Source organism: Phyllostomus hastatus, unplaced genomic scaffold (genome assembly GCF_019186645.2).
Source record: "Phyllostomus hastatus isolate PE091 unplaced genomic scaffold, TTU_PhHast_1.1 phas_scaffold_501, whole genome shotgun sequence".
NCBI classification, from domain to species: domain Eukaryota; kingdom Metazoa; phylum Chordata; class Mammalia; order Chiroptera; family Phyllostomidae; genus Phyllostomus; species Phyllostomus hastatus.
Genome location: NW_025334033.1, coordinates 50,604,093 through 50,627,199, shown reverse-complemented (window position 1 = coordinate 50,627,199; position 23,107 = coordinate 50,604,093). Strand labels below are relative to the sequence as shown.

Sequence of the window (23,107 nt, the reverse complement as noted above, 5' to 3'; positions counted from 1 at the left end):
TTCTCTGCTTCTGTCCTAATCCTAGCCTGCATTTTTCTCACGGCCCCCAGGCTAAATAGCTCCTGCTATAGATAGGCTAATCAGAGGAATGCTACTTGAGGCTTGAGGTTTTGCAAGAACAGCCCCTTGTCAGAAGGTGCCTCTCCAGAAGAGGTGGAGAAATATGTTCAATGTAATGACTGTTTATCAAAGATTAACAGGGTCCTCAAGACCAGACTCAGGTCAACAGGCATCAACGGGCCAGGAACTAAGAGATTTAGAGATTCTGGATCCTTCATTGGCTCTCTCTTGGTGCCTAGATGTCTGCGTTCATCATTCACCTCTTGCCCACTCCTTCTCCTCCCCTGACATAAAAGAAGCCTGAATTCCAGGTTCTCTTAAGATGGATTTGAGGAAGACCTAAGGCCCCACATCGTCTCAGGCTGGTACCTTCTCGATCAATAAACCTCTCCTTACTCCAAACTCCGGCGGTTTAAATATTGGCCTTTGAAGTGTTGGCCACACAGACCTTGAATTGTTAACATTTTTACAGTTTCATCTTTTTCAGTAATGTATCCTGATGGCCATAAGCTATACCATCCTAATTATATGCCCAGGGAAACTGGGGTCAGAGGAGTAGCTTCATTCATCCCCAAAGGGTTGAATGAACATCATCTGTGCGCCAGGCACCGGGTGGGGGATGACAGGATACGAGGATGACTAGACACGTTGCAGGAGGCAGGCAGAAAGAACTCTGCAACTGAGCCGTGAGCCCAGAGCTGGGAGGACCAGAAGATGAAGTGATTTTTTCTGCCCTGGGCGACAACTTCTAGGAAGGTTTTATTATGTAGGGGATGTTTTTTAAAGACCCACTTCCAACATACAGGCTCTTTTGTTCGAACTGTCTTTTGCTCTCTCCATTTCTTACATCTCTAATGCTTACAGATCCGATCATTTTCAGTGGGTGCATACTCATGCACGCACAAACATGCTTTAAAAATATGAAAAAATATGGAATATGCTTCTTTTAAATGTAATCATATGTTGACTCTGTCCAAGTATATTCATTGCAGCATTCTATGTGAAAGCAAGAGATTATAACCCACTAAAATGTTTGACAGTAAGGAACTGAATAAATAGTTCCTCTTTGCAATGAATTACTATGCATGAGGTAGGGCTGTATAATATGGAACAATCTCCAAGATATACTATAAAGTGTAAAACGCAAGCTGCAAGACAGTGTTTGGAAGGAAAAAGATAGCCCTGGCCACTGGCTCAGTTGGTCGGAGCATCATCTTGAGGCACCAGGGTTGCTGGTTTGATCCCTGGTGGGAGCACATATGAGAATTAACCAACTGATGTTTCTCTCTCTCTTTCTCTCTCTCTCTCTCAATCAATAAATTAAAATTTTTTTAATTTTTTTCAATTTATTTAGTTTTAGAAAGAGCGGAGGGAGAGAGAAAGGAGAGAAATATCAAGGTGTGGTTGCTTCTCACCGCACCCCCTACTGGGGGGCTGGCCCACAACTCAGGCATATGCCCTGATTGGGAATCGAACCAGGGAACCTCTGGTTCCCAAGCTGGCACTCAATCCATGAGCCACCCCAGCCAGGGCAAAATTTTTTTAAATAAAAAGAAAAAGGTAGGTGTGTGTGTGTGTGTGTGTGTGAGTGAGTGAAAAATAATAACACATGTAAGCTTGCACATGAATGAAACCTTTGTGGAATGATTCCTAAGAAATAGTAAACATTACTTGCCTCTGGATAGAACACAGACTCATTTTCCCTTATGTACCCTGTCATATGGGTAAAATTTTTTTACCACGTGTTTTCAAATTTGTCAATTAAAAACAAACCATAGTCACCCTGGATTGAGGAATCATCCCACAAAGCAAAAGGCCACCAGTTCAATTCCCAGTCAGGGTACATACCTCGGTGGCCAGCGAGGTCCCCCAGCTGGGGGCCTGGAAGAGCCAACACAAAGGATAGATGTTTCTCTCCCTCTCTTTATTCCTTCCTTTCTCTATAAATAAATAAATAAAATCTTTAAAAAACCCATAGTCAATAACATTGTCATAACTATGTATGGTGTAGGATGGGTACTAGATGTATCAGGGTGATCACTTCGTAAATTACATAAGTGTCTAACCACTAATATTATACCCTGACACTAATATAATAGAATATGTCAACTGTAGTTGAAAAATTAAAAAGTACATATATTTACTCAGCCCTTACTAAGTGCTTCTGGACAATGGAGACACAGTAGTAGTGAATATAGTAGGCAGGGCATGTCCTCATAGAACTGATAGTCTAGAGAGAGGGCATTACTGAAGTAAACACACAAAATGAAAATAAGGCCCTGGCTAGTGTAGCTCGGTGGATTGAGCGTGGGCTGCAGACCAAAGGGGTCGCCAGTTCGATTCCCAGTCAGGGCACATGCCTGAGTTGCAGGCCAGGTCCCCAGTGGGGGCCCCATGAGGCAACCACATATTGATGTTTCTCTCCCTCTCTTTCTCCCTCCCTTCCCCACTCTCTAAAAATAAAATAAATAAAAACTTTAAAAATATATGATAACAAGCCCTGATAAGTGCTATCAGGAGAAAAATGGGGTGCTATGGGAAGGAATAATACAGCCCTTCTCAGAGAGGGTGGTCCGGAGAGGACTTTCTGGGGACAGAAGGAGGAGCAGAAATGCACAGAAGGGCGGAGGGGCACAAGGTTGTTTCCTGGTCCCTAAAGAAATGGGAGTGGTAGGTGGGGCCAGGCAGCAGAGCCTTTTGAAGCACTGTAGGGTTTTAGGGGAGGTGTTAATCTGGTTTACATTTTCACAGATTCCCTTGGCTGCTTTGCAGGAACCGGGTTAACAGGAGCAAGAATGCAAGTGGGAAAACCAGTTAGGAGGGTTTTGCAGAAGGACAGCAAAGAGATGATACTGGCTGGCCTAAACTGGTGGAGGAGGAATCTATAGATTAAAAGAGTCTCAAAAGATGTATGGATCGACTGCAATGTGTGGATCTTACTTGAATTCTGATGTTTTTTACTTTAGTAACAACAACGAAAATCATGACACAATTGGAAATTTGAACACGGGTTATTTGATATTAAGGAATTCTTCTTCTTCTTAAAGATTTATTATTTATTTTTTTAGAGAGAAAGGAAGGGAAGGAGAAAGAGAGGGAGAGAAACCCTCTCAATGTGTGGTTGCCTCTCGAGCACCCCAAACTGGGGACCTGGCCTCCATCCCAGGCATGTGCCCTGACTGGGAATCGAACTAGCAACCCTTTGGTTTGCAGGCCTGTGCGCAATCCACTGAGCTACACCAGCCAATACAAGGAATTATGTTTTTAAATGTTAGGTGTTTCATTAGATTTCCCATTATCTCCACTGCAGAATGAAAGCGTTGGAAATTATCTAAATTATCTAAAAAATAATTTTAAAATAAAATTTTAAACTATCTAAAATTACCTAAATTATCTAAAAGATAATTTTCAGCTGATATATTAATGAATTATATATATATGATTTTGTTGTTTTTCATTATAGTAATTCCTACACATATATTTATATCTACATTTTCATAGTTGAGATCATACCTTAAATCCAGTTGGAATGGGAACAATACTTTTGAAAGCTGAAGGTAATATTCAGTGTTCAGAAGCCCTGGGGCAGAATGCCTCTGCACCAAGGCAGAACACTTGTGAGAGTGAAAGGCAGCAAGAGCTCTAAACCTGGACTGCCCTAGAGAGGTGAGGTTGCTTGCCTTAATTCTTTGGTTGCTTTATTAATTTTTTATTGAATTTATTTGGGTGACACTAGTTAAGTACTTAGTTAATGAAATTATATAGGTTTCAGGTGTATAGTTCTATAATACATCATCTGTATATTGTATTGTATCGAGGCCTCATTAATTTTTCAGAAATTGCATATTGACACAAAGTAACAAAGACATACTTGGGAAATCACACTTGGGAGTAAGTTAAGCTCTTGCCATCTCTAGGAGTCACTCAGTTATCTTGTCTTCCACAAAGTCTGGACTCGCTTTGTCCCTCCCCCTGAGTTGGATGGCCCTCGCTGTGGCTCTGGGACAGTGCTCCTTAATGCTGGGGGGTAGGGAGGAATTTTGCTCCTCCCCACTCACACCCCCAACCACCAAGGACAATTGGCAATGTCTGGAGAAGTCTTTGGTTGGTAGAACTGGGTCGGGGGAAGAATCCAGCGGGTAGAACCCAGGGATACTACTCAACATCCAACAATACACAGGACAACCTCCCCACTCCCCCAACAAAGAATTATCAGGCCCAAAAAGTCAATGGTGCCGAGGCTGAGAAACCTTGCATAGCACTTCATAAAGACAACTGTAATTGCCAACTAGTTGGCCTTCTCAGCTAGACAGCCAGCACCGTGAAGACAGGTGACACAGGAATCTTGGTGAGTAATTGACAATGAGGCCTGAAGGAAGATGGGAAGCTCCATCCAGACTCAGACTTAGGGACCTGTGAGATCATGGTGCTTGCTTTCTTGAACCATTTCCCACCTCCCCTTGGGTACTGTAATGAGTTCGTTGATAAGCATTTCATTCTTCAATATCTAACAAATACTTATTAAGCACTTATTATATACTATTAGTATTCTAATGTCAACGGATGGTTATTGGCGCCAATTCAACGGCAACAGGAATCTCCAATTTGGGATGTGTTGAAAGAGCTGACTTCATTCAGTGCAAACAGCAGGACAGCATGGCTGTGGAACAGCTCAACAATGTTGCAGCTCTGCTCCAGTGTGCTCTGGTCTGCTCCCGTCCGCGGTGTTTCAGCTCCAGTCCTGCTGACTTATACAGAGAGAAGTCCCTGCCCCTTGTCCCTGATGGGTGGTTCTTATGCAGATGAGGATTCCAAATCCCCACAGTTTGATTGGTTGGAAACACACAGCCTCGATTTATCGGAATGGAGCTGCTCTGATTAGTCAGTGGAGACGTTAATAGGATATAGCTGCATAACTCCAGTTGGACAGGAAAAAAATTTGGTCTTATTGGTTGTAATACAATTCCAGGAACTTCTTTATAAGCATAGGCTCACCAGTAGACACACAATAAAGGCAGGCAGATCTCGGTGTGGGTGTCACACAGTTTAGTGCTGGTTTCTCCCTCAAAAGTGGGTTTTGTTGAGAGGCCCTTGTTTAGAAACATCTGCTAGGCTCTGGTTTTTCTTGTGGCTGTGTGTGTTTAACATCTGAGCCCAATCAGCCACCAGGAGCCCTTCTTGGTAGGTATTTTCTTTCTCAGGGGTTGACAACGAACAAGCCTTAGTCAAACTTTAAACAAATGAAGTTTATTTGTCAGAGAGAGGGAAAAGGAGGGGGAAAGAGAGAGAGATATCATGTGTGAGAGAAACATCTACCAGCTGACTCCTGCAGGCCCCCAGCTGGGGACCTGGCCTTACCCAGGCGTGTGCCAGAACCTGGAATCGAACCACCCACCCTTCAGTTCACAGGCTGGGGCTTAATCCACTGAGCCACACTAGCCAGGACTGGAGTTTATTCTTATAGAGGAAGGCAAACAACAAGCAAGGAAACAAGATAATTTCAGCGATAAATATTATGAAGAAAACATAGAATGATAGGTCTGGACGACAGTATCGTCCAGATACTCAGTAGGGCAAGCAGATGACTGTTGCACTGATGAGTGAACCAGGCATGGAAAGCGTCAGGCCTGGGGGAAGGGCGATCCAGGGGGAGGCAATCATAATTGCGAAGGCCCTGAGTTGGAAAGAGTGGCTGGCCATTCAATGCAGACCAAGGTATGGACCTGATCGCTTATGCCGTGAAAACGTTTGGATTTTATTCTAACTGCAGTCGGAAGATTGATTTCTGTTGTTAAAATATCACTACAGTTTCTTTGGGAGGATATATGAAATATCTACTATATTTAGAGTCTAAACTACTTGTCATAAAAAGCTTAAGTCCCATTTCTCAGCTACCTCTTGTGAAAGAGGAAACCTTCCATATCCAGAAGAGGGCGCTCTAGGCACCGGCTCGACAGAATGTAGTGCTCAGCACTCTTTGGTTCTTTTAGAGAAATCGGCCGCTTCCGGGAGTGGCCGCATCACCCAGCGCCGTCCTCTCTATCCGCCCGTATCTGTGGTCGTCGGGGCCCCGCCCCTCCCGAGCGGCCGAACGCCGCTTGGACTCTGCCCGAGCTGTTCCCGGGGCAGCCGGGCTAGGGGTTGACCGTGATCTGGGTCATGGCAGTCCCGGGGCCTGCGTCGGGGGCTGCCGCCAGGTAAGCAGAACAGCTGGGAAGGAAGGTCGGCCCCCAGGGCGTCCTACTCCGCTCTATTCCATTCCGCTCGCAACCGCAGCGCTTGAAGAGCCGCCGTCCCCGCGGAAGAGGAGCTCGCGAAGGGGCGCCCACGCTCCCTCCGATCCGAAATCGTCCTCCAGCTTCTCGGGAACTCTTGCCATCTCCTGCACCCGGGATGTGGGATCTTCTCCCTCAGAACTAGCCCTTTCTTTACTTCCCCCCTCCCTGTCTCTCCCTTCGAGTGCACGGAATTGAGTTGTTCATCCCTCTCGGTTCTTTGGCACAATGTGGCCCATAGCCCTTCTTGTGTTTTACCACCTTCTGCCCTTCGTTCCTTCTTTTCCAGTCCTTGTCACTCCCCTTCTCAGACATACGCTCTGGTGTATTAAAGGAGTGTCTTTGCAGCCCACCTTACATACGTTTGCGTAGGTGTTACCTTGGCAAATACTGGTTTTGAATTCATGTAAATGATAATATGCTGTGACTTTTAAAGAAACTTTTAAAATTCAGCATTGTGTCTTTGAGATCATAAGTGCTATAGTAATCTAGTTTTCACCTCTGAGTGCTACACGGTGCTGCCCCGAGTGCATTGGATCTTACTTTACTTACACATTCCCCTAGAGATGGACGCTTAGATCGCTTCCGATTAACCACCACAAACCGTACCGGCACTTGTCTCCCTGTAGGGTGGGGGTGATTTTCTCTGGATTAGTCACCCCAGGGTAGGATGCTAGTCATACGTATTCTGCTCGATCGTTCTCTGGAATGGCCACACCAGTTTATAGTCCCGAGGGCATGGAGTAAAGATTCCTCTTTCCCCTTATCTATCCCCTGTCTCTGGCCCCGACCGCCCAACATTTGTGGTTTTCTAATGTTTATGCATGTAAGGTGGTATGGTAGTATCCCACTGTGTTAATTTTCATGTATTAAGTATTTGGGCTTCCTGGTTTCTGAATGGCCTATATACTTTTCTATGGATTTCCTGTTTTCTGGACTTGTAGGAATTGCTTGTATGCTCTGGATTTTTAATTCCTTGTTGGTTTTACACTGTGCAAATAGCTTCTCTAGTTTTTATTATTATTATTATTTATTTTAAATTTATTTTTAGAGAGAGGGGAAGGGAAAGGGAAAAAGAAAGAGAGGGAGAGAAACATAAATGTGTGGTTGTCTCTCACGCGCCCCCTACTGGGGACCTGGCTCACAACCCAGGCATGTGCCCTGGATGGGGAATTGAACCAGCAACCCTTTGGTTCACAGGCTGGCGCTCAGTCCATTGAGACACACCAGCAGGGCTACCTTCTCTAACTTTTAATTTAGTCTATGGCATTGTATTGAACAAAAATGTTTACTTCTAAATTAAATGGATTCGTTTTCCCATTTATAGTTTGTGATTTTGAGGTCTTCTCTAAGAATTGCCTTCCCACTATATCTTCATTAAGATATTCTTCAACGTTTGCTTTTATGACTAAATACTAGTGTTACTTTCCCCATTTAGGTTTTTAATCCATTTGGAGTTTTTAAAGTTTATTTTTGTAAATGTCTTGAAGTAATGACCTAAATTTTCCTCCACCATTTTTAATTAATAAGGAACAAATTAATAGTTTAAAATTAGAGGAGCTGTGTAGCCGAGTCAGGAGCACAGGTTCTGGGAGCCAGGCTGCCCACACCCGAACCCTAAGGCTGCCCCTTCCCCGGCGGGTGACCCGGTGAGTTATTTCACCGCCTTCACCTCCGTTCCTCATGCGTAAAATAGGATATCATCCCCCTCTGTTAGGGCCATGACAGTTGAATGAATTCATACATGTAAAATGTGTACTAGGCACATAGTACATTCTAATAAATGTTGACAACTTTACTATTAATAGTTATGTTCTTTCTTGTTAGCCTCTATTATGTGCTTGTGTAAGCATGGGCCTATTTTTGTCTGTCTGGTGTTGGGTTTTTTTGGTGTCTCTGTTCCATTGTTTTCTTTGTTCCCGTGTAAATACCACACTTTGTTTCTACTCCAGCCCTGTAATGAGATATGTCTTAATAATGATGATTTGGGTCTCTTCCTGCTCCTTTCCTGTTCTCCACAATTGTCCTAAGTTGTTCATGGACCTTTATTTCCATACAGAGTTCCTCAGAGAAGCCCGGCTTTGGGTTGCTATGTTGAATTTATAGGCTACTTTTGTTAGAAATGAGGTCTTTATCATTTAAGTCCTGCCAACTCTGTTTAAGTCTTCTTTCACGTCCTATAATAGAGTTCTTCATTTTTCCTCCAAAACATCTTTTTTTTAACATCTTATTTATTTATTTTTAGAGAGGGGAAAGGAGGGAGAAAGAGAGAGACAGAAACATTGATGTGTGGTTGCCTCTCACACACCTCCTACTGGGGACCTGGCCCACAACCCAGGCATGTGCCCTGACTGGGAATCGAACCTGCGATGCTTTGGTTCACAGCCCGAGCTCAATCCACTGAGCTACACCAGGCAGGGCCCAAAACATCTTATATATTCTTTTTTATTTTAAAGAAAATTCCTGAACAACAATAAAGTAATTTAAATTAAAAAAAAAAGAAAATTCCTGGATAGTTTATAGTTTTTCTGTACTTTTCTTACTTTTGTAAATGACATTTTCTCTTTTTTTTTTTAGCTTTTTTTAAAGACATTTATTTATTTATTTATTTATTTTAGAGAGGGAAGGGAGGGGGAGAGAGAGAGAAACATCAATGTATGGTTGCTGGGGGCCGTGGCCTGCAACCCAGGCATGTGCCCTGACTGAGAATCAAACCTGCGACACTTTGGTTCCCAGCCCACGCTCAATCCACTGAGCTACGCTAGCCAGGGCTGTAAATGACATTTTCTTTGTACTTCCTAGTTGATGATTGTTGGTATGGAACACTATTGATATTTGTATGTTAACTCTGTTCTGCCTTGATTTCTTTAATTTCCAGCATTTTGTCTACTTATTTTCTGTGTTTCCTTTGTCAATGATCACATCATCTGCAAGTAACAACAATTTAGTCTCTTCCTTTTCGATCCTCCTACCTCATTTCTTTGGCCTGCTGTGTTCCTTTAGCCAGGACCTTAAACTCCTTGATGAATGGGGCTTCCTTGTCGTGTTTGTGACCGTAAAGAGGATGTGGCTAAAGCTTTTTCATTAACTATGTTTCTTACTGTAGATTTTTGGTGAATAACCTTTTATAGCATTATTCAACTTAAAGAAATTCCTTTCTATCCCCAGTCTGTTGCCAGCCAAGCGCCTGCATCTGCATGGCCAGAACAGTCCCCCCCACCCCCGCCCCCGGCGCCTGCAACCCCCTCCCCCTGCCAGAAGAATGCAGCTGAGCTTGGCAACTGCTCTCTCAGGCTCAGCTGCCCTCTTAGGTTTCTCTCTGCTTCTCCCTCTCTCCCTCAGGCCCAGGTTCGATCTGCAGTTCCTCCAGCGGTTCCTGCAGATACAAAGGATCTTGTTCCCCTCCTGCTCCTCCCAGAATGCCTTGATGTTCCTCACCCTGCTGTGTGTGGCCCTCCTGGGTGAGTGAGCCAGCCCAGGCTGGACCGGATCGGGCAGCCCAGGCTCTGGGTCCCTCTCCTTCTCTCTGGGGTGTTGCCGAGGCAAGGACTCAAGAGGAAGCCTCTCTGCTTCTTTTTGCCCCCCAGCCCTGATTTCTGACCCCTCTCTGCTCCCCCCCAGAACAACTGGTGATCTACCAGGTTGGCCTGATCCCCAGTCAGTACTACAGGGTCCTGGGAAGCAAGGACTTGGGTGGGTTTAAGGCCCTGACGTTCCTGGCCGTCGTGCTCATCGTGACCAACTCCATGGTAAGGTCTTCCGCCTGTGCCTGCCCTACACTCCAGCCTGTCCTGAGCGGGTTGTTCCGTGGGGCTTGGCCACTAGGAAGCAGGGATCAAGCTGTGGGCGTTTCTCCTCCCTTTTCTAGCAACTTGAGGTCAGAGCCCTGCTTAGGGCATTGACCTTGCTGTTGGCCCACACGGACCAATTCCTTGAGTGTTTCAAGCTTCCAGGCCTAGGCCACGAGTTCTGGTTTAATTCAGCATTTAGCAGAAGTGAGCATTGTTCTCTTCATTCCCAGAACTCTTGCTTCTGGACGCTCCGAGCACTTGAAAACCTGGGATCTGCAGCCAGAGCTGCTCTTCCTGTGTGGGGCCTCGGCTGTGACTCACAGGCACCTTGCCCTACCCCCCAGCTTTCGCACCTGCAGTTTCCTTGCAGCATGGCCCCCTCCCCCCACCCTTCGTCCCCTGGGTCGATGCCTGCCCACTTTTCAGGGCTGCTCTGTCGTCACCTTCAAGTCCTCCTCGACTTTCTCCTCCTTGTTTCCTCCACCAAGCTCTGTCCTTTTCTCTACACACTTAGTACTTCGAGTTTACCTCTGCTGTCACACTCCGTACACTCTTGCAATTGTCTGTTGCCCGGCTAGACTGAGCTCTTTGCTCTTTCCCTCGTGCTTCGCACACCGGTGCTCCGTACCTGGGGACTGATGAGCGCCGGCCCCTGCTGGGGTTCCGGCGGGCCGCACCGCTTGTTCTCGTGGTGCTTAGAGACGTCTTCTCACCCGCTGGCCCTTTGACCATCTCTGGTCAGTGAGCATCTGTGTATACAGAACCTTGTTCCGTGTTTCGGGACAGGTGAGTCAGAATGTAAATAGAATAGAAAACACTGCCCCCCGTCTCCAGAAGCCCACCTGCTCTCAGATTAAAACCGTGGAATGGCAGAAAGGGACTGGACACTGAAGGACTTTGGTAAGCCCTTCAGTGTCTGGTGAAGGCACGAACTCGTGAGTGAATGAGGAAGGCACCGGCCCCGTGACGGCCGTTCAAACAAGCAGAAGTGCCGAGTGGGCAGAGTGCTCCGAGTGGGCTGGGGCTGGTCAGCAGGTGCTTCTTGCCAGCCCTGGGCTTTGAGCTGAGTCTCGCAGGAAGCCACTCTCCCTTCCCCCTCCCCCTTGCCTCCTCCGCTGCACAGCTGAAGAGCTTTGACCAGTTCACCTGCAACCTGCTGTACGTGAGCTGGCGGAAGGACCTCACCGAGCACCTCCATCGCCTCTACTTCCGCGGCCGCGTGTACTACACCCTGAACGTGCTGCGGGATGACGTCGATAACCCGTAGGCCTCCCCTCGCAGCCCTCACCAGCCCCTGCTCGGTGCTAGCTGTCCGGGTCAGCCCTGGAGGGTTTCCGGGGCAGATCCTTGGAGATTATCTGCGGTTATCTGCAGGTGTTGACTGGAGCCATAGGGGAGGGTGCCCTGCAGAGGAGGCCTGGGAGGCCGAGGCGCTGAGAACAGGGACCTAAAGGAGGAGCACCCCCTTGTGTTCATTCCATAGCCTGACTTCCAGACCAGGCCCCCTCTGCAGGGAGTCCCCTTGCCAGAGAAAGCTAAACAACCAGCTCCCAGAGTCTCAGTAGTAAACAATTTTTGTCTAGGACTCAGTCTAGGATTTAAATCTTAAAACTCTCACCTCCGAGTTTATAGGCCTTAAGTTCGCTAAGTCCCGGGTTCGCTTTTTGTAAAACGAGGACAATGGTAGCTCCTATCTCAAAGAACTTAGTGAGAGTGAAATAATATTCATGTAACGCACACAGAGAGTTCCTAGCACATAGCAAGCATTCCAATGGAAGTTAGCTATTGCAGTTTCACAGGTGAGGAAGCTGGGGCCCAGAGGACGCAGGTGACATGCCCATGTCTCTCATTGGAAACGGGAGTCAGTGTGGCCCTGGTGGTGCGATAGGACAAATGGGGTCTGTCCCCGTACTCATTCCCTCTCCGCCCTCCCGAGCACTCTGTTGCCTGAGGGGACCTTCCCCCAGCTCAAGCTGAGCTTTGCAGCAAGGTTTTGTGGAGGCTACTACCGCTGCCTACTCGCTCCCCTCGGCCTCTTTATGGCTCAGCTGTGGAAGCTTCCACAGCCAGATAGCTAAAATGGGGCCAGGCTCGCGAGGGAGGGAGAAGTGAGGTCAGTGGCATAGAGGGGCGGCTTCCCCGATTGTCCAGGAGCTCAGCTTGTCTACCCTCAGAACTGGATCAGGACTCCTGGGTGCCGAACCTTTCAGTTGTCGCTTTTTTTGAGTGGTAAACTGAGGCACCATAAGAAGCAACTCTCTTTGAGGTCCTGAAGGTCTCATTGCCTCTGGGAAACCAGCCCTGGGGTGGGTCCCTCCTCCTCCAGGGTCTCTGAAAGGCAAGGTAATGTGGGACTGCCTTAGCCTGACCCTGGCTCCCTGAGTCCAGCTACCGTGTGCCGTTGGTTCCAGGGACCAGCGCATCAGCCAGGACGTGGAGCGGTTCTGCCGGCAGCTCAGCAGCATGGCCAGCCAGCTGATCATCTCCCCCTTCACCCTCGTCTACTACACCTACCAGTGCTTCCAGAGGTGAAGCCTCTCTTCCTAGAGTCCCTCCTCCTCTCCTGCCGGGGGTTTCCCCAAATGTCCTTCACTCACACGAGCTGTCCCAGGTCAGGGTCCGGGAGAGGCCAGTCCCCCCTTCCTCCTGCCAGTCTTGTCATCCTGCGTGCTTGGGCCCCTGCACTCCCGTTGGCCCCAGAGTGTTTCAGTGTCACAGGGACCTGGCGCTCTGAGGGCCACCACACAGGAGCCGAGGCCTCACGGTGCTGCTGAGATTGGGCAGGGGCTTCTCGAAGGGGGGCGGGAGTTGGGGCCGAGGCCTGCTGGGAGATGTGGCACAACCCCCCACCCCCCCAACATCCCACCCTCTGTCTTTCAGCACAGGCTGGCTGGGGCCCGTAAGCATCTTTGGGTATTTCATCCTGGGAACCGTGGTGAACAAAATGTTGATGGGGCCCATTGTGGCGAAGCTGGTGCAGCAGGAAAAGCTGGAGGGGGATTTCAGGTGAGTGTGCCGTGTTTGAGGTTTCTAGGCTGGGTGTAGTGGCTGAGCAGTGGGGTCTGGGGTAAGGCTGCGCAAGTTCAGGTCCCCCCTATGCCAGTTACTGGCCATGTGCTCTTGGCTGAGGCCTTTAACCTGTCTGAACTTGGTTTCCTGTCCTAAAGTAGGGATGGTACTGTTGCCTCCAAGAGAACTGTGAGAATTGATGAGGTTATACACGAGAAGCACTGAGAACAGTGTCTGGTTGGCCATCGCCATCGCCATCTCTTGGCCTTCTCAGGTGCTTCATGCTTACTGACTTTAGAGAGAGGGGAAGGGAGGGGGGGAAAGAGGGAGAAACATCCAGCGGTGGCCTCTTGCACACGCCCCGACTGGAATCAAAACCGCTACCCAGGCCTGTGCCCTGACCAGGAATCAAGCTCGTGACCTTTTGGTTTACGGGATGCCTGTAGCCAGCTGCGCCACACTGGCCATGGTGCACGCTTCTGTTTTAACCCCCGTTTCGGATCAGCTGAAGGATTCATCCCCCACTCTGTGCCTCACGCACGGTCTCCGTCAGGCCCAGCCTTGGGAGGAGAACGCGCTAGGAGCCCCCATCCTCTCCGGAGAGAGCGAGGGGCCGCCCTGTCTGCAGGGCTCTCGCCGCCCTGCCCAGGCCTGGGATGCCCCCCAACCCCCAGCCCCCGTGACATTCCCCAGAAGTATAGGCCTGAGGCAGCTGAAGTTTCAAGGTGGAGCTGGACTCACCCTTATCTGGAGGTCCTTTTTTAATTTTTATTTGTTGATTGATTTTGGAGAGAGAGAAACATCTATTTTTTGTTCCACTTATTTATGCATCCATCGGGTGACTCCTGTATGCGCCCTGACCGGGCATCAAACTCGCAACGCTGGCACGTCAGGATGACACTCTGACCAGCGGAGCTACCCGGCCAGGGCTTGGAGGTCTCGATCCAGGCCTCCAAGAGGAGGGGTCGGTCCTGTCCCGTTGTCAGCACACATATTCCTTTGGCCTGTCCAGGTTCAAGCACATGCAGATCCGTGTGAATGCTGAGCCTGCTGCTTTCTACCGGTGAGTCTGGTGGAAGTAGTTCCCCTCTGCATCGTGGGGGCTACTGGTGGAGAGGGCGGGGAGGGAAAGCTGCATGGTGCCACCCTCCCACCGTCACCGAGCCCAGTGGCCCGGCGGCCTCACCCTGGGCCGTGACCCTCTCCCCGTATCTCCCACCGCCCTTGTCTGCCTCATTCTTGGGTCCAGGAATTTGTTTCTGGAGCCAGGGGTTCCTCTTAGTAGTCTAGCTTGGGGCCTGAATTCACTCCAAGAATGAAACGGGTGAACGCTTTATCATCTTGCCGAGGGCTGTAAAGCATGGCCTGTGCCTCTGTTTTTCTGTAAAATGGCTTTCTGCCAGGGCCTGACGTCCAAGGCTGCCCCTTCATCTCTGCCACGTAGGAGGGAACGAGAGCCTCCCACACCGGGTCGGGAGCCCTGCTCCCCACAAGCACTGTGCAAGTGACGCCCAAGGGGTGCTGGGCTTGGTCCCCTGACAGCAGCGCTGTGAAGTCCCCTTCCTTCCCTCGGGGCCGGGCAGCGTCCTGTACAGCTTCCCCTGAGGCCTCTGGAGTCATGGTTTGGACTGATAGGGTCTGCAGGCCTGGAGGTTTGTGTTTAAGGAGAGGGAGCTAGTCTTGGACCCCCGGGATCCAAGAGCCCTGGGTGGGACTTTTGCTCTTCTGCCAGTCTCTGATATTTTGCATCTTCCACCACCTGGGGGCGCCAAGAACACTAGGACTGAGCTGAGGTTTGATTGTGTGGTGGGTAGGCCTGGGTCTGTGCTAAGTTTTTGGATTCTGCAGCCTCTGCTCGTGATACTCTGGGCTCTGGGGAAAGCAGTTGGTTCTTGGAGCTCTGCGTATGTTCTTTTTTTAAAGATTTTATTTATGTATTTTTAGGAAGAGGGGAAGGGAGGGAGAAAGAGAGAGAGAAACATTAACGTGGGAGAGAAACATCAGTGTGTGAGAGAGACGATTGGTTGTCTCTCGCACACCCCCAACTGGGGACCTGGCCCACAACCCAGGCACGTGTCCTGACTGGGAATCGAACCAGCGACCTTTTGGTTCTCAGGCCAGCACTCAGCCAACCGAACCACACCAGCCAGGGCTGGGTATATTCTTCTGTGGCCTCTCGGTCCATCTTTATGCAAATTCTGAAATACCCTCTCTATTCACCTCCAGCTTCTTCTGCCTAAAGGATTTCTGTCTGTCCTTGAAGCCCCCAGTCGCCTCCTCCTGAGAGCTTTCCCAGCCTTCCTTAGTGGTCAAGCCTGTCTGTTGCCACAGCCTGAAGGTGCTCTGTGTAACGCTTCCCATGTTCCAGGCGGAGAATGCAGAGCGCCTGCCAACCCCCTAACTGGGAGCTTCTCCAACATGGGGACCGTGTTACCACCTCCTCATCACACTGGCAGACTAGCAGGGAGCCTGCCACGTAGTGACAGCTTCCTGTACCTTTGTGTGATGAAGCAGCTGCTATGTATTGGGGCCCCTTTTATGCCTCGCACTTTATATTCAGAAATTCTCACTCTGGCCTATTGCGTAGGTTACTGTAAGTTCCATTTCACAGATGAGAAAACTGAGACTCCCAGGCTTAAGTAACGTGTCAGTGTCACCCAGCTAAGAAACTGACCAGAGCAAGGGTTAGAACCAGGTCTGGCCAATCTAGAGTTCAGGTTCTTTGTGCAGACAAGACCACGTTGAATGAATGAAGTGATAAACAGGTGCTGGTGTTAGGAAGGGTCAGCGGTGAAAATCATTTGGGCGGGCTTGGTCCCTAAAGGAGGGTGTGGTGAGGGGCAGGGTCCCCAGCCCGGCTGAGGTTCTCCAGCCCCGTGGCCATCCCAGCCTTTCTCATCAGAGCCGGGCACGTGGAGCACATGAGGACTGACCGCAGGCTGCAGAGACTCCTGCAGACCCAGAGGGAGCTGATGTCCAAGGAGCTCTGGCTGTACAGTAAGTGGGGGAGCCAGGCAGGCTGGAACCACAGGACCGGGGTAGTCCCCTTCCACACCCCTCCCCGCTCTTCCTCTCTGCACGGGTCCGTTTGCTCTAACGAGGGAAAACCAGGGGGGCCATTGCCTTCGCCACGTGTGTCCTCAGAAGCATGTGGGTCCAGGGAGCGGATGGCCCTGCTCGGCTTCCCGCTCCCCTGGGAGCACAGAACTGTTCCCGGAGCTCACACGGATGTCTTCCGCAGTGGGTGTCAACACCTTTGACTATCTGGGCAGCATCCTGAGTTACGTTGTGATCGCGATCCCCATTTTCAGTGGTGTTTATGGAGACCTGAGCCCCACAGAGCTCAGCACCCTGGTCAGCAAGGTGAGAACCCTTCCTGGTAACGCCTCATGCCACACCCCCCCCTTTGGCCCAATGGGAGCCAGGGCCTGTGCTTACTGCCCCCCACTCCATCCAGAACGCCTTCGTGTGCATTTACCTCATCAGCTGCTTCACCCGCCTCATCGACCTCTCCACCACGCTCTCAGATGTGGCCGGTTACACACACAGGTGAGGCTGCATCCACCCCTCTAGTTCTTGCACAGACAAAGCACATGCACTGGCAGACATGGCTGAATGAGAAAAGGAAGAGAAAAACTCCCCGTATCCCAGCGGGCATAAGAGAGGAAGGATTCTTACCTTCGCCTGGGCCCCCAGCCCCCTGCCTCAGGTTCTCACTTCTTGCCCAGGATCGGGGAGCTTCAGGAGACCCTGCTGGACATGTCCCTGAAGTCCCAGGATGGTGAGACCCTGGACGACAGTGAGTGGGACTCACCCAGGTGAGCGCTAGGCTGGCGGCACTGGCATTGGTTGAGAACGCAGGCTCTGGAACTGCCCGGGCAGGGTTCAGCCAAGAGCCTTGCGAGTTCACAGCTGGGCAGCGGAGTTGTGCGGAGCGAATGAAAGAAATCTGTGTCTTGTGCCAGGCGTGTTGCAAATACTCGTCATTGGTGTTGCTGCCCTGGCATTCGTTGTGTTGATTCCCACCCTCCTGACCCCCCAATCCCCCGCACCCCCAGCCGATGGAAGCAAAGTGCCCGTGCCTGCCTGGGCCTGAGATGAAACTAGAATCTGAAGGGGAGCCCTCCTCTTCCTTTTCTGCCTTCTCCTCCCTCTAGCCCTGCCCCGTGCCTCTCCTCCTGGCTCGTCTGGTCTTTGTCTGCTTCTCTCGGGCCCGGAGATGTCTTTTCTCATGGACTCTGCAGGCCGTGGTGTTTCTGACCTTTCTGTGCATTAAAGATTTGTTCCACGTCCTCACTTTCCTTCTCTCTGAGAGAGGACATTAGCGTTCAGCCTTCCCCGTAGGGTTGTGAGGACCGGATGCCCTGGCTTAGAGAAAGTGCTTAGAAAGTGGCTACAGGGTAAGCTTCTGAAAATGGGAATCTTCTGAATTCCAGGACGCAAACTTTCTTAGACACTAAAGCCTTGACGGCTGCCCTGTTCAAAATTCAGGCTTCGTGCAGCTGTGAGCCCAGAGGCTGGTGTGCTGGCGCTGGGACTCTGGGAAGCCAGGGCTGCCGTTCTCGGGGAGGTGGGCGTCCGTGGAGAGCCAGAAACCCCGAAACCCTGTCGTATCTCCGCCCCGTTCTCATCCTCTTGTCCTGCTCTGATGCCCTGGAAACTCACCGACCTCTGGATTAGACAGATTCAGCTCTGTGACCTGAGCAGGTTGCTTAGCCGCCTGACTCGGTTTCCTCATTGGCCAAGTGGTGCTGATATCTGCCGCTCATGAGCGCTGAGACTGACTGGCATCGGCCACGCGTGGGCCTCTGCGCGGCCTGGCGCAGGGTGGGCGCCCCCGCTCCACCTCGGTGTTGGTGTGCTCAGGCCGCCGTGACCAGTTACCGCTGGCTGGGCGGCTTAAACCACAGACACTCGTTTCTCACAGTCCCCGAGGCTCGAAGTCCAGGTGTTCTCTGCGTGTCCACCGGCACCTCTCCCTCTCCCCGAGGGAGCACCCGTCGCACTGGATGAGGGCCTCCCTCTAATGCAGTCGCCCCTTTAAAGACCCTGCCCCGGGTGCAGCCATGTGCCGAGGTGCTAGGGCTAGAACGTCCGCGTGTGAATCTGAGAGCACGGTTCTTCCCGGAACTGCCCCAGTCCAGAGGTGATGTCCGCAGGAGAAGAGCTTCCCCTGGGCAATACTGACCCCATATCTGCCCCGTGCCCTGCCCCCTGCTCTAACCCCAGGGCCCCAGGACGGCCGGCGACCGAGCCAGCAGAAACAGCCTTTCTCCTTGAGCGGGTCTGCATCTCTGCCCCCTCCTCCGACAAACCCCTGATCAAGGACCTGAGCCTGAAGATCTCAGGGGGGCAGAGCCTGCTCATCACGGGGAACACGGGCACCGGCAAGACCTCCCTGCTCCGGGTCCTGGGCGGCCTCTGGGCCAGCACACAGGGTGAGGACCAGCCGCCCTGTCCCTGCGCCAGCCTTGGCCGGGCGGGGTGTGTGTGTGTGTGTGTGTGTGTGTGAGTGAGACCCAGCCTTTTTTGTTGGGGAGAGGGGCGAGCAGCAGTCACCTTCCCTGAGAGGTCCCAAAACGGAGGTCTCGCGGGCTCCGTAGGCTCAGTGCGAATGCTGACGGACTTCGGGCCCCACGGGGTGCTGTTCCTGCCGCAAAAGCCCTTCTTCACCGACGGGACCCTCCGGGAGCAGGTCAGCCCGGGACCACCCCCTCCGCCAGTGGGACCTCAGGCAGTGTGACAGGCTCAGCCCTGGGGAGCCAGGGGACAGGAGGAGGGTAATGACACGGCCTGGGTCCCGGAGCTCCCTGGCTTGAAGATTGCCAGGGCTGGCAAAAGTAGGTCTACAGTTGTAATACAAATGAATAGTACAATAGTCGATGAATGCTAATACAGGAGTAAGCTGGGTTTGGCATGCTCACAGCCATACACCTACTTTTGCCCACCCTGTGTTTTACCCACATCCGTGGGTCGGGGCCGGGTACCCTGTGGGGGCTGCAAGCGAAAGGCCATAGCGTTTGCTGAACACCAAGGTGGGATTCCGGGGGCCCTCAGGAAGTTCAGACTCCCCCTCCAGACCCATGTTGCAGTGACCCTGCCCTACTGTCTGTCGGCCCAGCCTCCTACTGGAGCCTCGGCCAGGGGCTTCGCACTCTCCGCACGTGGGTGGGGGGAACCTGTCCTCCGGCAGTTCCGGGGCTGTTTCTTGGGGATGGTGGGCGGTGTGCACCCCCACCTCGGTGGACCCCAGTCCTAAGTCGGTGGCTTTTCCTTTTACCAGGTGATATATCCCCTGAAGGAGATCTACCCGGACTCAGGTGAGCGGGGTCTCCTCACGGCCTGTCTTCCCACCTCAGTGGTCCCTACCCTTCCTGACTGTGGCCTCACCTGTGCCTTTGGGAGAGCCTCCAGCCAGGCAGCAGGGTTCAGATTGGGGCCCCCTCCTCCTCCTCTGACGGTTTACTCTTTCTGGGTCTGTGCCCTGACCTCGTCTCATTTTGTCTTCCCCTCCGTGAGCACCTGCTGGAGGAGGGGAGTGGTTCCTCCCTTCACCTGCCCTCCCCTCTTAGGTCTGTGACCCATCACTTCAGAGCCCCAGCCCCGGGTTGCAGCCCATCTGTTCAGTTACCCGGAAGGAACTGGCGTCTTGAAGAAGGTCTCTGTTTTGCAGGTGCTACTGATGACGAGAGGATCATGAGGTTCTTGGAGCTGGCGGGCCTGGTGAGTGCAGGCAGGCCCGGGACCCCGCCTGCCCGGGAGCACCGACCACTGTCCCTGAGCTGGGTCGAGGGGAATGGGAGTGCAGAGTGCCGGAGGGCCCTGTGGCCAGGCGTGGGCAAAGAGGGGACATACTCTGTGGACTTGAACACAGTAATAAAGCTGTTACTGCGTCGTCTGGTCACCACGCTCCAACAAGCGTGAACGACGTAGCTGACAGGCTGTTCCTCTCTGCCTGGGCGTGCTGCCCCCGCCGCCCCCACCGCCCCCACCTTGGTGCCCCTCTGGGGTTGTAGATCTGTCCCAGGCCTGTGTGCGGTGGGTGGGGACTGAGGTCGGGGATGGGCACTCTGACGGACATCGTTTCTCTGGCTGTGTTGCAGTCCGACCTGGTGGCACGGACAGAGGGCTTGGACCACCAGGTCGATTGGAACTGGTAAGGAGGGGGTTGGGGTGCTCAGAGCCACTTCCCCGAAGAGAGTGGGTCCCAGAGGTCCAGTGAGGGGGTGGAGTGCGTCCAGGTCACATGCCCTGGGGAGCAGGGCTTTGGCCTTACCTTGTGTGGGCAGCAGGGCTGTGGTCCACGAGGGAAGTGACGTCCATGTGTCCCGGGCCGGCCTCTCTGCAGCGAGAACCTTTTCATGCCCAGACCCGCTCTAGGCAAAAGCCAAACTCCATACACCCTCTGCCCTCCAGTGGTCCTCTCCTGTTCCCCTTCTCAGGTATGATGTTCTGTCGCCTGGGGAGATGCAGAGGCTGTCCTTCGCTCGGCTCTTCTACCTGCAGCCGAAGTATGCAGGTGAGGTCTGCCCTGTCAGTGTGCTTGCCAGGTGCTGTGAGTGCCCACAGGTGCAGCAGCGTGCACTCATGCGCACCTGGAGCAGTGTCCGTAGTGTCGGAGAGCCCACCGGTGGCTGGCTGGGCCCCTCTGTCCCTGCAGGAGAGGGTGGCAGGGCTCTGCCCACAAGGCGGCAGTGCCTGGCATCCTCAGCGCGGTTCTGGGTGTGTCGCTACGAGCTTTCTGCCATCTCAGCCACCGGCTCTGCCTTGAGAGGGCCTGCGATATTATGCCCTGTGACCCGTGAGCAGCCATCCCCCAGCTGTGCCTGGCAGAGGGGTGGCAGGTGTGGACTCGTCCAAGGACTGGCATCCTTAGGGGAACCAGCGTTCCCTGGATCAGATGGCACTGGGCAGTGCCTGATGCCAATCCGGGAAGCTGAGCGGTTTTGCCCTGCTGCTGGCCAAACGCTTCCGAGATGGAGCTTGGCCTCTGCTCCTTTGGCCCGAGGGCCGGAGAGCTTGCCCCCATCGCCCAGCCGGAAGCAAGTGTGGGCTGAGTTCAGGAGAAGCAGATGCAGACAGGGCAGCTCTCCATCTCCTCCCGCCGGTTCCGCCCCCAGTGCTTGATGAGGCCACCAGCGCCCTGACCGAGGAGGTGGAGAGCGAGCTCTACCGCATCGGCCAGCAGCTGGGCATGACGTTCGTCAGCGTGGGACATCGGCGCAGCCTCGAGAAGGTACCCGCGCTCTCAGGACAGCTACGGGTCTTCCAGAGGCCCCTCAAAATGGGGCATGGGGGGGACAGGGCAGGGGGTGGATGGCCCCCCCATCCTCGTGGCCAGGGCAGCCTGACCTCTGCATGGCGGCGATCTCTTGTAGTTTCACTCCTTGGTTTTGAAGCTCTGCGGAGAAGGAAGGTGGGAACTGACCAGAATCAAAGCGGAATGAAGTCAAGGAGGTGGCTGACCACCAGGAGACCCAAGTTCGGGGCGGGTTGGCAGTCCCCAGGAGCCCCGCATGGCCCCAGGTTCCCCTCACAGGTTCTCTGCAGGGAGCGCTGGCAGCGTGGGTCTGGCTGGGTGCGGCCTCCAGGGGGCGCTCCGTCCCGCCAGACCTGCTGCTGCCTCGCCAGCGCTCTGTGCAGTTGAAGAAACGATTCTTCACTTCCAGTCGCTTCGGGGCTGTTTTCTAAGGAACCTGCCTGTGCCGTGCGGGGCCTGCAGTGAGTGAAGGGCCGGCGTGAGAGAACGTCGGACTTGGGTCCAGAGACCCAGAAATCTTTTTATTCGGTTAAATTTTGTAAGAGTGGATTTTTTACTTGGATCAGCATTTGGATTTTATAACTTTTTTTAATAAAAGAGAAACATTTTTTAAATTTGCTGCTTTCCGCCCTTCTCTTTCTTCTCCATTCTAAGACGATCTTTTAAACTGAATTTCCAGACCCGTGTTGGAGAGCCGGGAGCGGAGGGACAGTGCCTGCTCGTGCCGGAACCCTCCGCTCCCGGTCCCGGCCTCGCTCCGCGCCGCCCTCTCCTCTCCTCTGTGCCCGTGGTCCCTCCGGGGCGCCCTTGGGTTCGTTGCTGTTGTTCTGGTCTGACCCACCTGAAAATCCTTTCCCTTCAAAAAAAAAATGCAAGGTTGAGATTTTTCAAAAATAATGTATATTAAGGACCAAAAACAACCAGTTGAAGAGACAAAACCTCAGAACCACAAAAGCATGAGACAATCCTTATTTCTAGAACGGTGTTCCCCGAAACTCAGTTATCAGAGTGTCACCTTCATGGTTTTAGCTAGATATCTATCTGTACTTGTACTGTTGGTGACTTAATATTTTTAAAGTTAGCTCACTTTTTTTTTATTTTTAAAGATTTTATTTATTTTTAGAGAGGGAGAAAGGAGCCTAGCGAAGACCCTCAGTCCCAAGGCGCTCGGCACGGATGTCTGCCATAGTGTCCCCTTCAGGGGACCCTGGCATCTCTGCCCCCTGACCCCCGGGCCCTTGGCCCGTGAAGTGTAAACTCCCTGAGGTCAGGGTGTCCGCTGCGTGTGCACGGTGCTGGTGCCCAGTGAGCAGCGAACAGATCAGGGACCAGTCTGTCCTTCTGCCCCAGCCTCCCATGTCACCTTAGTCTGTAGCTTGCGCCCCAGGGTGCTGCCTCACTGCTCACCGTTGTGGTCACTTCTTCCCACTGACGCTGTTTCCGAGGCCAGGGGCGCGGCTGTCCCGGGCCCACGTGCAGGCGAGTGCGCACGCCCAAGGTTCAGAGCTGATCTGTGAGCGTTGCTCACCATTCCTCCTGTTTTGCCACCCACCCACCCCACCCCCGCCCCACTGAGCAGGGAGGGAGGATAGCAGAGCTGTGGAGCGCATGTGCCGAGCCTGTCTGCCGTTTCCTCGTGCCCCGAGGAAACGGCAGACAGACACACGGAAGACCTGTAAAGAAACAAGCTTGGAATCTTCAGAAATGACCCG

At 52.2% G+C, this 23,107-nt stretch overlaps 1 protein-coding gene across 2 annotated transcripts; it reads left to right on the top strand.

Moving 5' to 3' along the window:
• The first annotated feature begins 6,124 nt into the window (after window positions 1–6,124).
• Window positions 6,125–22,012, top strand: ABCD4 (ATP binding cassette subfamily D member 4). Of its 2 annotated transcripts, XM_045823614.1 has the most exons (20): window positions 6,125–6,257; window positions 9,678–9,796; window positions 9,957–10,084; window positions 11,250–11,389; window positions 12,538–12,654; window positions 13,007–13,132; window positions 14,148–14,198; window positions 16,038–16,132; window positions 16,377–16,498; window positions 16,593–16,684; window positions 16,864–16,953; window positions 18,365–18,573; window positions 18,739–18,830; window positions 19,419–19,455; window positions 19,809–19,858; window positions 20,239–20,291; window positions 20,578–20,654; window positions 21,256–21,371; window positions 21,514–21,592; window positions 21,805–22,012. In XM_045823614.1, the coding sequence occupies exons 1-19, from the start codon at window positions 6,220–6,222 to the stop codon at window positions 21,580–21,582; spliced, it is 1,821 nt and encodes a 606-aa protein (XP_045679570.1). In that variant the 5' UTR covers window positions 6,125–6,219; the 3' UTR covers window positions 21,583–21,592; window positions 21,805–22,012. The 2 variants fall into 2 exon arrangements, with proteins under 2 accessions (XP_045679570.1, XP_045679569.1); XM_045823613.1 differs by having other exon boundaries at window positions 21,514–22,012.
• Window positions 22,013–23,107: the final 1,095 nt, after the last annotated feature.